Raw genomic sequence first — 13888 nt, 5'->3', positions numbered from 1 at the left:
ACGAATTGTATTTTGATCAGTAAAAGTATCGACCAATTGTGTCTCGCCATATATATTTTACATTTCTTGCCATATATATAAGGGGCATTCAAATGAAATCTGATCACTAGTATAAAGTAATGGTAATGATTTAATTAACTCAAAAATGTAGTTATACACAGTACACATACTCAAAAATAGTCGCCAAAACTGTTGGCACATTTATCCTATTGTGACACTAGCTGGTCAATTCCATTCTTGAAGAAGCTAGTAGGCTGCTGTTGGATCCAGGCCCGGACTCAGTCTCACACTTTGTCATCCATTGCAAATCGATGTCCACGAATAGCTTGTTTTAGAGGTCCGAACACATGAAAGTCACATGGTGAAAGATCGGGACTGTATGGTGGGTGTTCCAGTGTTTTTAGCATTGTAAAATCTTTAGGTAGGGGGTTGTTGTGCAGAGTGCTCAGAGAGAGCGGGAGACAGGTTCCAGCGCTTGTAATGTGCGGAAGTGTGGTGTTAACGCTCTCGCAGTAGAGAGTACCATTTAGGCGGCATCATGAACGCGCGCCGCCAAGATGACTAGTAGTAGGAGGAAGGACAGTGGATGGGTGGAAGAGGCTGTATTAATTAGGATTGCCCATGGCCCCACAAGATGCTACCATCTTCAACAACAGCAGCAGTTCCAGCAACACAGTTTCTTCATGGCTCCGAGTTTTGTCGCACGCACAGCACTGAAGTAAGACTGTTCATTGGTAGAAAGTATTAATGGCTAACCCAGCAGCACAACGGAATGTGATTTGATTAATGAACTTTATTTAAATAATAATCAGTTAAATTCAGGGCGATTGTGTCCTCATTGCGCCCAAACAGTTACCAAGCAGGGTCCTTGTTCCCTTTTTTCCTTATATGCTAACCGAAGTTTGAGACTCTATCACTGGAAAAAATCCAAATCTAAAGAAAATTCACAAATTAAGAGTGCAGAAGTTTTATTTATTTTACATATAGCTTGGAGCACATGGCTGTTTGGTTTGCTACGTATTCTAGTATGTAATTCTGTTCAAGTCACTAAAAAAGGCTCAGTTGTTCAGACAATAACATGAAATCCAATTTGAAAATTAAGTAACTGCAAAGTAAAAAGTGCTTGCCTTTCTCTAAATTTCTTTGATGACGTTATGTTGAGGTCTCTGAAAGTCATTGTTCACGTAACGAAGTTCAGTACTAACATACAGCTTAAGTGGATATTTTCAAATCATTACTCGATTGCATTTTTCAAAATTTAATGACAAACTTAACGTAAAAGTGACGTCTCAGTTTTCTTTATCATTACATACTCACTTAAAATTAGTGTCAAAAAGTGACAACCTTCAGTTGCCATGTCAGTGTTTAATATTAAATGTTTTTCTTTCCCATAATCTTGTACAGGGTTTTGGATGTAAATCGCCCTAGTGGGCTGGCGACCGTAATTATTTCCTTTTTGTTCATTAGTGCAACTTTTGGCTTCATGATCAGTGGTACCCCTTTTCTGTCCAGTGTTGTTCGTGAGTGAATGCACAAAATAACTTTCATTTTTCCAAATGGTAGCCCTGTTCGGTTTAATTACTTTTTTTTATTTTTAGTAGATTTTTCTATCAGAAAGATCGGTTGTACACTTTCCCCATACTTATCGGTATTACTTCTTCGGGAAAGACAGCCTTATCCAATTAAAAAAATTCCATTAGGTATACATGTGATCCACGGTCATATTTTATATCGCAAGCAGGATAGGTCGATTAGTAAGGGGGAAGTTACACGTTTCCCACCAAAACTGCTGCAATGTCGTATTCACTGCATTGGCCGTGTGTGGGCGGGCATTATCATGCTGGGGGATAACGCCATTGTACAACATGCCTCGACATTTCGACTTAATGGCTCATCTAAGGTTCTGTAAAGTGGCTTGATAATGCTGGGCATTGATGGTGGTTCCCTGCTCCAGGATCTTGACAAGCAGTGAGTCCTTGTGGTTAAAAAAGGAGGACATCATGACCTTACCAGAACTGGTGTGCACAGCCTTTGATTTCTTTGGAGGCCGTGAAGTTGCATGTTTCCACTGCTTATTCTGATGTTTGCTTTTCAGTTCAAAATGGTGACACCACATTTCGTTACCTGTGACAGTATGCAACAGGAAGCCATATTCCTCCTCATGATAATGTTGCAGATGACTCAAAGACAGCGCCATTCAAGTATTGCGCTATTTGGCAGTCAGTTGGTGGGGAGCCCACTGTGCACAGATTTTTCGAAAGTTCAGGGGTTGATGCATTATGGTGTGGGCAGTGCCCATGCTAATACCCAGTACCCGATGGATCTCATCCACGGTGATTGATTGTGCTGTTGTCCAAGACTGAATCATTCACTTCCACAACCATTTCAGGTGTGATGACATGATGAACATGTTCAGGACAAGCATCGTCTTCCAGTGACTCACGCACCTCAAGGAATCATTTGCGCCACTCCACAACACTTCAACGACTCAGACTGTGCTCGCCATACACAGCCCTGATCCGTCGAAACATTTTACGGCCTCCAACTCCCTCCGCCACCAAAAATCAAATCACTCCTCGTTTTTCCTGCTTACTCGCCTGCACGTTCGGTAGTGGATGAAACTTGTGTGACCACCTTCTCTTCGGCATGAAACCACACTGGTGCTGTGCAATATCAAACAATGGGCACACGGCAGTCTCTCTACCAATATATGGCGCCACCGTACCAACAGTTACGTGGTGCCACCTTACGTGTAACGCAAAGGTAGATGCTCTGACTAGGTTTCATTTGAATGAACCTCATATTTTACAAATGTATACGTAAGATGGATACCAACTGAATAAAAAATAGAAACCCCTGTCTTGTGAGAAAATAAAAAATAAATTGTAAAGATGAGTGCTTCTGATCTCTTCTCTGTATCGTATGTAATTTGAGGCTAGCTGTTCATTCCTTTCACAGATCTGTCATATGAGTTGTCTGTCTGTGTATACTAAGTAGTCTTGAAATTTAGGGTGAAAATTTTTCTTTTTTACAGCTGATGTTTCGTAAGCTGCTTACTTTGGTAATAGTACAGAGAGACAGAGAAATTCTGTTAGGATTAAAGAAGAGAGGATTTGGAAAAGGGAAGTGGAATGGCTTTGGAGGGAAAGTTGAACCTGGCGAAACAATACAGTGTGCTGCTGCAAGGTAAAAACCGTGGTTTTGAAAACTTAAGTTTATGTCTGAGATTTATAAACCTTATGCTCAAAGGTGCCATTTAGTTTTTAATGTGTTTTCTAATTCGATAAGTGCTTCAGTGAATTAGTGTGGCTTTACCCTGCCTTGTAATTGGTTTCATTACCCTCTTTCCTCTTCTTCACAGGTACTTCTTTCATGAATTCAGTGGCATGATGAAAAATAATTTTCATAACAAATGGAACAGATTCTTCAATGGATAACTGTATTGCTTAATGTCCCATAGAACACCAGGACAGCTACTTCCATTTCTATAAATGAAAGTCACAAGATGGCCTATTAGGAGTAGAACTACCAAATTATTCTTTTATATTCTACTCTATAAATGCTGTCAGCATAAATTCTTGTTGTAAAAGGTGCAGTTTTCGTTAACAGTTAGGATCCACCATACAATGTCCAAGGAGTACCTCAGCTATACCAAAAATATACCAACACAACAAACATCGGAATTCTACAGTTATCACACTCACAATAAAATAACATGAAAACATATTAATTGTTAATTTTTCTTATGCTTATCTGTTGTTTAACTTATGACTGCTTGCTCATTTATATGGGGTCCAGATACAGAAATTTTTGCAACTGAAAGCAGCAATTTTGGCAATAGAAAGTCTGTGGTGGAATATAAATAGCGGAAACAGTAAAACAACTCATCGTATAGTAGAGTTGCTGATAGGCACATAAACAAGACAGAGAACTTTGCTGAGCTTTCGGACAAATCCTTTTGCGGAACTAAAAAGTATGTGTACATACATGTACACCTACAATGCATCATCTTTCTTGTTGACTACAGTGTATCAGCACTGCAGCTAGACTTGGGTGAGGGGTTCTGTCAGTGGGCAAGGGGAGAAAGGAGATGGGAAGTGGGTGTGTGGTTTTGATGAGCTCACACTGGTGCAGGCAGGAAGAATAATGAGAGGGACCTATTGATGTTGAGGAGTGAACTAGACGAGCAAGATATGAGGAAAAGGGAACTGCAGAGAGGAGGATGTGGGTGTATAATGAATCTACATCTACATACATACTATGCAAGTCACTGTACGGTGCACGGTGGAGGGTACCGTGTACCATTACTAGTCATTTCTTTTCTGCTCCATTTGTGGATAGAGCAGAAAAAAAACAACTGTCTGCATGCTTCTGAATGAGTCATAATTTCTCATATCTTATCTTCATGGTCCTTACACAAAACATATGTTGGCAGCAGTAGGACCCTTATGCAGTCAGCTTCAATTGCTGGTTCTCTAAATTTTATCACTAGTGTTCCTTGAAAAGAATGTTGCCTCCCCTCTGGGGATTCCCATTTGAGTTCCCGAAGCATTTCCATAACATTTGCATGTTCTTCGAACCTGCTGTTTAAAAACCTACATGGTGTATATGTTCCGGGAAAAACTGGAGAATTTTTTAGGATTCCAGGGATTTTTCGTTGTTTTAGTTTTCAGGTGAATTTTTGGATTTTGGTGGTAACAACTGATAATCTACTGCAGAATAATACTGCAGCGATAAAACATAAATGAGGGAAAACACCAAAATAAAACATAAATTGCAAATAAAATGCAGCTCCATTTACAACAACAAAACAATATGACATCAAAATGTGTCAAAGGCTTTAGGGCAAAGACTATGCTATCTTTGTAACAACAAACTGCTTTTGATGAGTGTGAAGCCACAACTGTTTAAATGAGGTTTGTTTGAGCAATTGCCAGCAGGCTCATGCACATTCTCAGAGCTGAAGTCATGTACAAGCAGTGCCTTCTCCTGCTTCTGGCTACTTGTAGTGTGGTTGTTAGCTGCATAAGTAGCTCCATGTGACCCATACATGCGTTTCATGATATAGCTGTTTTCTCTTCATTTACAGCTCTCATGTCAAATGAAAACACAACAGATTTCTATAGTTGGGAGCTATCCAGTGAATTAAAATACATTCACATAGTTATTCAACACTGAAACATGTTGTCAGTTTCAGTTTTCTGATTTTATTTTATTTCCACGTTATTGACACTCAAACATCAGTCACCTTGCAATGAAGTTATTTTTGTTGCAAAACAATGAAGCTATTTTTGTCAGTTTACTAAAGAAATGTGGCATTTATTATTCATTTCCACAGAGGCAATCAATTTACTTGAAACAAAGTGTTCCTTGCTATTTGCTAGTTTCAACTGTTTACTGAATTTCAAGTGCACATTTTCATCTTCTGGCACATGTGGCATTGTGCCATAATAAAGAACTAAACATGATATAATACAGTTGTTGTGCTCCAAGAAGATTGGTATCCTGAAAACCACACTGAAAAGTTTAATACCAGGTAGGGCCTAAGTCATTGTGAATCTGGACATATGAATGTGCACTTTAAGCTGAATTATGCAGGCATAATCCGTATCACTTCAAAAGTAAGTAAGAAACATGTATTTTTTTCCTTTCTCCAAAAAAATTCCTGCTCCAAGGTACAGGCCTCCAAAGATGACACTGTGAACACCATTTTGAAGATGTGAATTTCGGAAAAATTTTAAAATGCTCTATCTCTATAACAGTTCTTTTACTGTCGCCTTTTGAAATTTTTTATAACTTACAGAAAAAAAAAAATTCAAAAATGCCAATCCAGAAAAGTTAGATTTTTCCCTGTCAATTAGTACTATGTAGTACTATATTCTCTGTAAAGGAAAGCCCCCACTTTCTAAGTTGGACAGGTTTCATTTTAAAAAATCATTTTTTTAGCTTTCAAGGCTAATGTATGTCTTCACTGAAATTGTTTCTTACTAATTTCTTTGTTACAATGTTTATTTCTATTGTCTTTGTTACAGTTATTTCTTATCACATTCTTTGTTGCAAATATTTCTTACACTTTGTTGTAGTTTCTTGTCAGTTTCTTTGATGTGGTTGTTCATTGCAGGTTTCTGTGTTGTAGTGGTTCAGTGCTAATTTGTTTATGGAAGAAACTTCTAAGAAATCTGAGACCATCCAGTGAGTTCTGCATTTTCGTGAGGAATTTGCCAGTTGACACAGTTGCATTGTGTTTTGTGAAATGACTGTTTGAAATATCTTCTGACTGGGACCACAGGAGAGTGAAGTGTGCTGACTGTTTGAATATCCATAAAAGAGTGATATATAAGACAAACAAAAAAACAGACTTTGTTCAGGTTGAGTATAAGTGTTGTCATTTGAAGACTCTGTTTTAAAGTGAAGATGTTTCCAGTGATGACTTTTTGTGTTCTAAATGTTTTTTGACATAAAAAAACATGATGGTGCAATTGATGCAGATTTTGCATCAATAGAGAAAGAACTAAATACCCTGAATCAGTCAACTACAGAGGTAGATGTTAGTTGTGTTAAGAAACTGTGGTCAGTGAAGTCGAGTTATAAGCTCTATGCATCAAGACAACACAGAGAAATTGCTAAAGCTATGGATGAATACAATACAGTGAAACTGACCACACTCTTCAAGGTAGAAATTCCATCTTCAGAAGAAAATTAATCAAAGCGCTCTTGCACCTTTTGCCAGGAATTTTTCACAATTATCAAGTCAGTTGTTTAATATTGTACATCCTACAGTGAAAAGGTGCAAGTTTTAACTATTATTCCAGAGACATTTTCAAAGAAAACAATTTTGAACCACATTCCATCAGTATCAAAATACATGGTAGACATATCAAGAAATGTGAGGTCTGTAAAAGGAGTCTTTGAAAGACCAGATCCCTATTATGGCCGTCCTGTAGAAGCAGCTCAAGTTCAAATATTGCAGTCATTTTATCTGGAAGATAAATGGGTCCGTTCTCACCAGAGTGCCTACAAAAAAGACACTATAACTGTAACAGTTGAAGGTCAAAAATTTGTGAAAGTGAAGAGGTACATTACTCACAATATTAAAGAAACTTTTGCAGTTTATAAGAGCAACTATATAACTTCACATATTGGAAGATAAAATTTTATGCACTATGACCTCTGTGCGTAGTTCCACAACCACCTAGAGATGTCTGTTAATGTGTGTACTGAGCAAATTTTGAACTTTCTGTGGTAACTTTGGAGAACTTATTGGAGCACGTGACATATGACATCTAGGTTGGGTGCGTGAAGTCATTAGTAGTCTGTGACGTAAAGCGAGAGACTGGTTTGTTTCAAGACTGTGATGACTGTCCTGGAAATGGAGGATTGTCTTCACAGACACTTGGCAGGGAAGATGCAGCAGATAACTCTGGAGAAATTACATATGCGACATGGGAGGAAAATAAACTAATTAAGGAAACTGTTGCCTTTGACAATTTCATTGATGAGCTTGGTAAATGGTCAGTGAAATCAATAACACACAAGTATCTGAAGAAATTCCACCACCACCACCACCTAGCAGAAGTGAAAGGGTATGTACAGGCCGAAGAACTATGTTTAGTGCTTCACTGTGATTTTACTGAGAACTGGTCTGTAATTCTCCCACAAGAACTACAAGGGCATCATTGGAGTAATGATCAGGTTTCAGTTTTTACTGGTGTGACGTATTTTCAAAACAAGACCAGAAATTTTACAGTTATAAGTGATGACACAGGACATGACTCTGCACATGCCTTGCTAGCAATGTGCAAATTTCTTCAATTGCAAACAGGGGCAGAGAAGATCATCATTTTTTCTGATGATGCTCCTAGTCATTTTAAAAATCATTACCAGCTGTTTGAACTGAGTAAGTCACTTGTGCCAACTGACTGGGTATACAGCACTACTTTTCAGAGGAAGGGGCCTTGTGTTGGTGTAGGAGGCCTGCTGAAGCACCATGCTACAAAACATAATCTTTCCAGACCAAATACAGCTGTGATTCAGAATGCTGAGGATTTTGCGAGATTTGTGAAATCTTAGACATCCACAGCCCTCATTCTTTTGTGCAAAGAGGAAATCAAAGCATTCCATGAGCAGAAGAAGGAAGAATGGACCAAACAAACTACGCCTGTGAAAGGAATTCAGAAGACACTTTTTGGACTCAAAAGTGATGGGCAAACTCATATTGCATGCACTTTAAAGAGCAAGAAAGAAGAAATTTCATTTGTTCGGCCAACACCTCAGAAACAACAGGTTAATATTCAGATTCACAACCTGAGAAGGGGGATGTTTGTGGTGTATGTGTATGACCGTGATTGATGGATTGCAGAGATTATAGACACCAGTTATGAGTTAAACGAAATTGTAGTGAACTTTATGCTACCACATGGACCAGCTGCTGGATATAGGTTTCCATCTGAAGGACAACAACACTGCCATCAGTGCTTACTTCCTGTTCACAATGTTTTGAAGATTTTAAGTGCTCCAATTCCTATTGGTTCAACAGGAAGGCATCGCTTTATATCAAAGGAAGATCTGAAGCAGTGGAACATGTTTTTAGTTCATTGGCTGGCTGATTTCAGTACAAAACAGAGTGGATAGAAGTTGTATAAATTGAAACCTTTAAGTCTTTGGACCTTTCATGTACATTTTGGAACCATTTAAAATGCTTGAAAAATGAGTCTCTTAGCCATCTTTCAAAACTAAAATTATGTTAAATAAGGCTAGGTTTTGATTTTTATGAGCATGTTATGTGATAGTGTGGTAATAAAACAGGTTTTATGGGTGGCAAAAATTTCAGTTGTTTATAAAACCTGTTCAGCCTAAAAGAGGAAGCTCTCCTTTTCAGGGAATGTAGAACTATATGGTACTAATCAAAAGGAAAAAAATCAAATTTTTATGGATTGGCATTTTTGAAAAAAGTTTTTTTTCCACAAGTTACAAAAAAAGTCCAGAATGCTATAGTAAAAGACCTTTGACAGATTAGTCCAAATAGAGGATTTCTTTGTAATCATAAAGCAATTATCTTCCAAATAAAAAAATATCTAGAACTGTTCGAGAGATACAGCATTTTAAAATTTTTTCCAAGATTCACATCTTCAAAATGGTATACGCAGTGTCATTTTTGAGGGCTTTATCTTGGGACTGCATTTTTGTATGGTGTACAAAATTCCAATGTTCTTGGCGAATTCTCTGATGGCTTGTTTCTTTTGTGATACAATGTATGATCCATTAATGCTGCGTACTTATGAACATCCAGTAAATTTTCACTTGAAGGTGAATAAGCAGGCAGATTTGGTCAGTAATATTGAATAAAATGTTGTGTTGAAATATACCAACAGCTTTAGCAGAATTTTATGTATCTACCTTCCGTGAAACACAATGTTTTTCGATCATAACACCTGTTTCAAAACTTGTCTGGTACTTCGTCTAGGCTTGACGATATCTCTTAATTTGTTTTATTTACATCTTAATTTTGCAGAACATCATTCTTCAGTAAATACAGACCGGCAGCACAATGTATTTTATCATTTAACTCTCCACAAGGATGTATATTTACTTGTGGAGTACAATGTAAACTGTCAATTACAGTTTCTTGGTTTCACAAATAACCTTGTTAATTTTTTTATATAGTTTAAAAAGGTCATTAAAACTTGTTGATCTTAGTTCGGTGTACAAACAGCTGTTATTTTTTATTTTTGCAAAAAATTAGTATTCCTTCTTACTACCTGTTTGCAGTACTGCAAGGATGCTACATAACAGAATTGCAAAGTATGAATAAAAAAAAAATCTATGTTAAAATCACCACATAGCAAAATATTAGGGTACTTTTGAGTTGCAGAGTCAAGTTTTGAAATGAATATTTCTTAATTTGCATTCCTTCTTTGGATAGGGTACCATAAAAGTATTGCCCCAATTACAATAAACCCGTATGTCCCTTCAGAATAACTTCCACAGTGCTGCAAGGCCATCTGATGTCCTACACACGAAATTCCAAACAGAAACGTGACAAAAGGCATATGAGGAGAGCAAACACCAAGCATGGGCTTCCTACGTCATTGTAGCTATGCCTAGCAGTAACACCTATTGTCTGGCATTCTCTGCCAATTGCTCAGTTGAATCTATTTCTCAGAGGTCACAGGAAAATATTGTGAATGGTGGTTTGAAAAGTGTCACTTTCAAAGTAAATTTCCTTTTGTTGTTGTGGTCTTCAGTCCTGAGACTGGTTTGATGCAGCTCTCCATGCTACTCTATCCTGTGCAAGCTTCTTCATCTCCCAGTACCTACTGCAACCTACATCCTTCTGAATCTGCTTAGTGTATTCATCTCTTGGTCTCCCTGTACGATTTTTACCCTCCACGCTGCCCTCCAATGCTAAATTTGTGATCCCTTGATGCCTCAAAACATGTCCTACCAACCGATCCCTTCTTCTAGTCAAGTTGTGCCACAAGCTTCTTTCTCCCCAATCCTATTCAATACCTCCTCATTAGTTACGTGATCTACCCACCTTATCTTCAGCATTCTTCTGTAGCACCACATTTCGAAAGCTTCTATTCTCTTCTTGTCCAAACTAGTTATCGTCCATGTTTCACTTCCATACATGGCTACACTCCATACAAATACTTTCAGAAACGACTTCCTGACACTTAAATCTATACTCGAAGTTAACAAATTTCTCTTCTTCAGAAACGATTTCCTTGCCATTGCCAATCTACATTTTATATCCTCTCTACTTCGACCATCATCAGTTGTTTTTCTCCCTAAATAGCAAAACTCCTTTACTACTTTAAGTGTCTCATTTCCTAATTTAATTCCCTCAGCATCACCCGATTTAATTTGACTACATTCCATTATCCTCGTTTTGCTTTTGTTGATGTTCATCTTATATCCTCGTTTCAAGACACTGTCCATTCCGTTCAACTGCTCTTCCAAGTCCTTTGCTGTCTCTGACAGAATTACAATGTCATCGGCGAACCTCAAAGTTTTTACTTCTTCTCCGTGAATTTTAATACCTACTCCAAATGTTTCTTTTGTTTCCTTTACTGCTTGCTCAATATACAGATTGAATAACATCGGGGAGAAGCTACAACCCTGTCTCACTCCTTTCCCAACCACTGCTTCCCTTTCATGCCCCTCGACTCTTATAACTGCCACCTGGTTTCTGTACAAATTGTAAATAGCCTTTCGCTCCCTGTATTTTACACCTGCCACCTTTAGAATTTGAAAGAGAGTATTCCAGTCAACATTGTCAAAAGCTTTCTCTAAGTCTACAAATGCTAGAAACGTAGGTTTGTCTTTCCTTAATCTTTCTTCTAAGATAAGTCGTAAGTCAACATTGTCAAAAGCTTTCTCTAAGTCTACAAATGCTAGAAACGTAGGTTTGTCTTTCCTTAATCTTTCTTCTAAGATAAGTCGTAAGGTTAGTATTGCCTCACGTGTTCCAACATTTCTACGGAATCCAAACTGATCTTCCCCGAGGTCCGCTTCTACCAGTTTTTCCATTCGTCTGTAAAGAATTCGCGTTAGTATTTTGCAGCCATGACTTATTAAACTGATAGTTCGGTAATTTTCACATCTGTCAACACCTGCTTTCTTTGGGATTGGAATTATTATATTCTTCTTGAAGTCTGAGGGTATTTCGCCTGTCTCATACATCTTGCTCACCAGATGGTAGAGTTTCGTCATGACTGGCTCTCCCAAGGCCATCAGTAGTTCAAATGGAATGTTGTCTACTCCCGGGGCCTTGTTTCGACTCAGGTCTTTAATTTCCTTTTATGCAAGATGAATTAAGGTGCATGTGAGAATATGCGATGAGAAAAAGTTTAGGCCCAGAAGACCAGGCATTTATGTCATCATTTAAAATGTTACTGCCATATTTGTGTTAGATACATCTTCAAGGGTGTACACGCAAAAAAAGGCCAATGGTGTATGTGAAAGGTTAGCTTCTTTTTTTGTCGCTATACAATATGTATATTAAATCAAACTGTTAACTGTTTTACGTCCTGTAAAAAATGGGACAGTCCCCTTTTCTGGTCCAGACGTCCATTGTCCCCATAAAATGCAAATCCATTTTATGCCATAAATTAATAATGCTGATTTCTATTTAATTTATGTATAATTGTTTGGTAATGTTTGAATCTGTAATTTCGAAAATATGTTGTAAAATTACTTTATTTTCTAGGTTATCGCTTTATTTATTTTTGTTAGGTTTCTGTTGAAGTACCTGTCTGCTTCCACACAACACTACAGTGGTCAACAATTGCCTCCCCCCCCCCCCCCTCCTTTCACCACTTCCATATCTCTATTGCACTAAACCAGATTAATATTTACTTTCAAACAGCAACAATGCATACTTAGCTGAGAAGTAAAACTATTGTTTAGCGAAGGTTTAAATATAACCCATGTTTTGTTTCTTTATTTGAATATCGACAGTTCTTATCTATTTTCTATGCGTGCTTGTGCCGCCGTCAGCTCAGTGGTGACTGTTGGGTGTTAAATGCTTTAAGAAGTGCTTTTGATCTTGTTCAGTTTTGTGAATAATCATTTCAGTATTGTATTCACATTCAGTATTTAGAGAATCTTTCTGTTCCCTACTGCGACACAACATTTCTTCACATTATGCACATAATTTCATGTTTTCATCTAAACTCAAGGGAAAGTATCCTTTTCTGTAAAGTACCAAAATAAATTGTGAGGTTTATTGCTATTGCACATCTTGCCACAACACATTTTCCATTGCACATGGTGGATGTTCAGAGATTTTACAGCATGAGAAAACTAAGAAACGTAAATTGGGTTCAACAGCTGCTGCAACATTGTTGAAAATGGACACCTTCTTCTCCAGTATAACATTATTTATGTTAACAGAATATTGTAATATTGAAATCTTATACTTTTGTTATTAACTACTGCATTTTTTTAAATTTTGTTGGTAACTTTTACAAATTCCTTCTGTCACACACAATGAAGAATTAAAATTGGCTGCAGCAGAAGGAACAAGTGCTTACTACACTCTGTGTCAGAGTCACAGCTATAGTTCTGTGGACTGCTCATCGAAAATGATTAAGAAACGGAATGTGTTGTTGATATTATATTGGTTCCATGATGCAAAGAGCTTCTTACTGAAGAAGACCTTAATGAAGTGAATTTTATAAGCATTTCTGTTGAGACCAGAAGTCATAAATCTACTAAGTTACGTCCTCTCATTGTCAGATATTTCAGACCTGAAAGTGGATTACATATACATATAAAGTTGTTAGATCTCCATGGGGTCGAAAATGACAGCATGTTCTAAGGGCCCATAATTTGGGGTCAAAATTTGTGTCTCTCTTAGCTGATATTACGAATGGTATGTTTGGTGGGGTTAAGTTGAGGTGGTAAAGAAAACATTTTCAGGAAATTATAAGTCTGTAAAAGTCTCTTGTAGGGATTGATTGCGTGGCACGTATAATTCACAACAGCGTAGAAAGAGCAGTAGGCAAGTTACCAATTGATGTAGCAAACATTGTGTGTAAAATTTATAAGTATTTCCTTATGTGCAGTGTCAGGGTGGAACGATTAAAGGAATTCTGTGAATTTGTGAATACTGAATAGCAGCAAGTACTGGGTTACAGCAGTACAAGGTGGTTAGCATTATTGCCTGCACTTGGAAGGATTGTGTAATTGTATCCTGCTTTAAAATCATTTTTACTGTCAGAATCAGGATGGCCTGCTTCTTTGCATTCATTTTTCAATAATGAGAAATCAGAATTATGGTTATGTTTTGTCCAGTCAGCTAAGTATCATTCAAACAAGCATTTTAGAAACTGAAAGGCTATTCTTATGAGCAACTAAAAACAAAGGTAAAAAATAGAAGAGA

The 13888-nt window shown here is 37.5% G+C and overlaps 1 protein-coding gene across 1 annotated transcript in view; it reads left to right on the top strand.

The window, feature by feature from the left end:
• Nucleotides 1-13888, top strand: part of LOC126236436 (oxidized purine nucleoside triphosphate hydrolase-like) — a 95558-nt gene that overhangs the window by 20492 nt on the left and 61178 nt on the right. Inside the window, exon 2 of the mRNA XM_049945739.1 lies at nt 3035-3186. Within this exon, the coding sequence (XP_049801696.1) occupies nt 3038-3186 (149 nt within the window). The 5' untranslated portion in view covers nt 3035-3037. The remainder of the gene's footprint in view (nt 1-3034; nt 3187-13888) is intronic.

The sequence above is a fragment of the Schistocerca nitens genome, chromosome 2 (assembly GCF_023898315.1).
Source record: "Schistocerca nitens isolate TAMUIC-IGC-003100 chromosome 2, iqSchNite1.1, whole genome shotgun sequence".
Taxonomy (NCBI): Eukaryota; Metazoa; Arthropoda; class Insecta; order Orthoptera; family Acrididae; genus Schistocerca; species Schistocerca nitens.
This window is presented reverse-complemented; position numbering and strand designations above follow the sequence as displayed.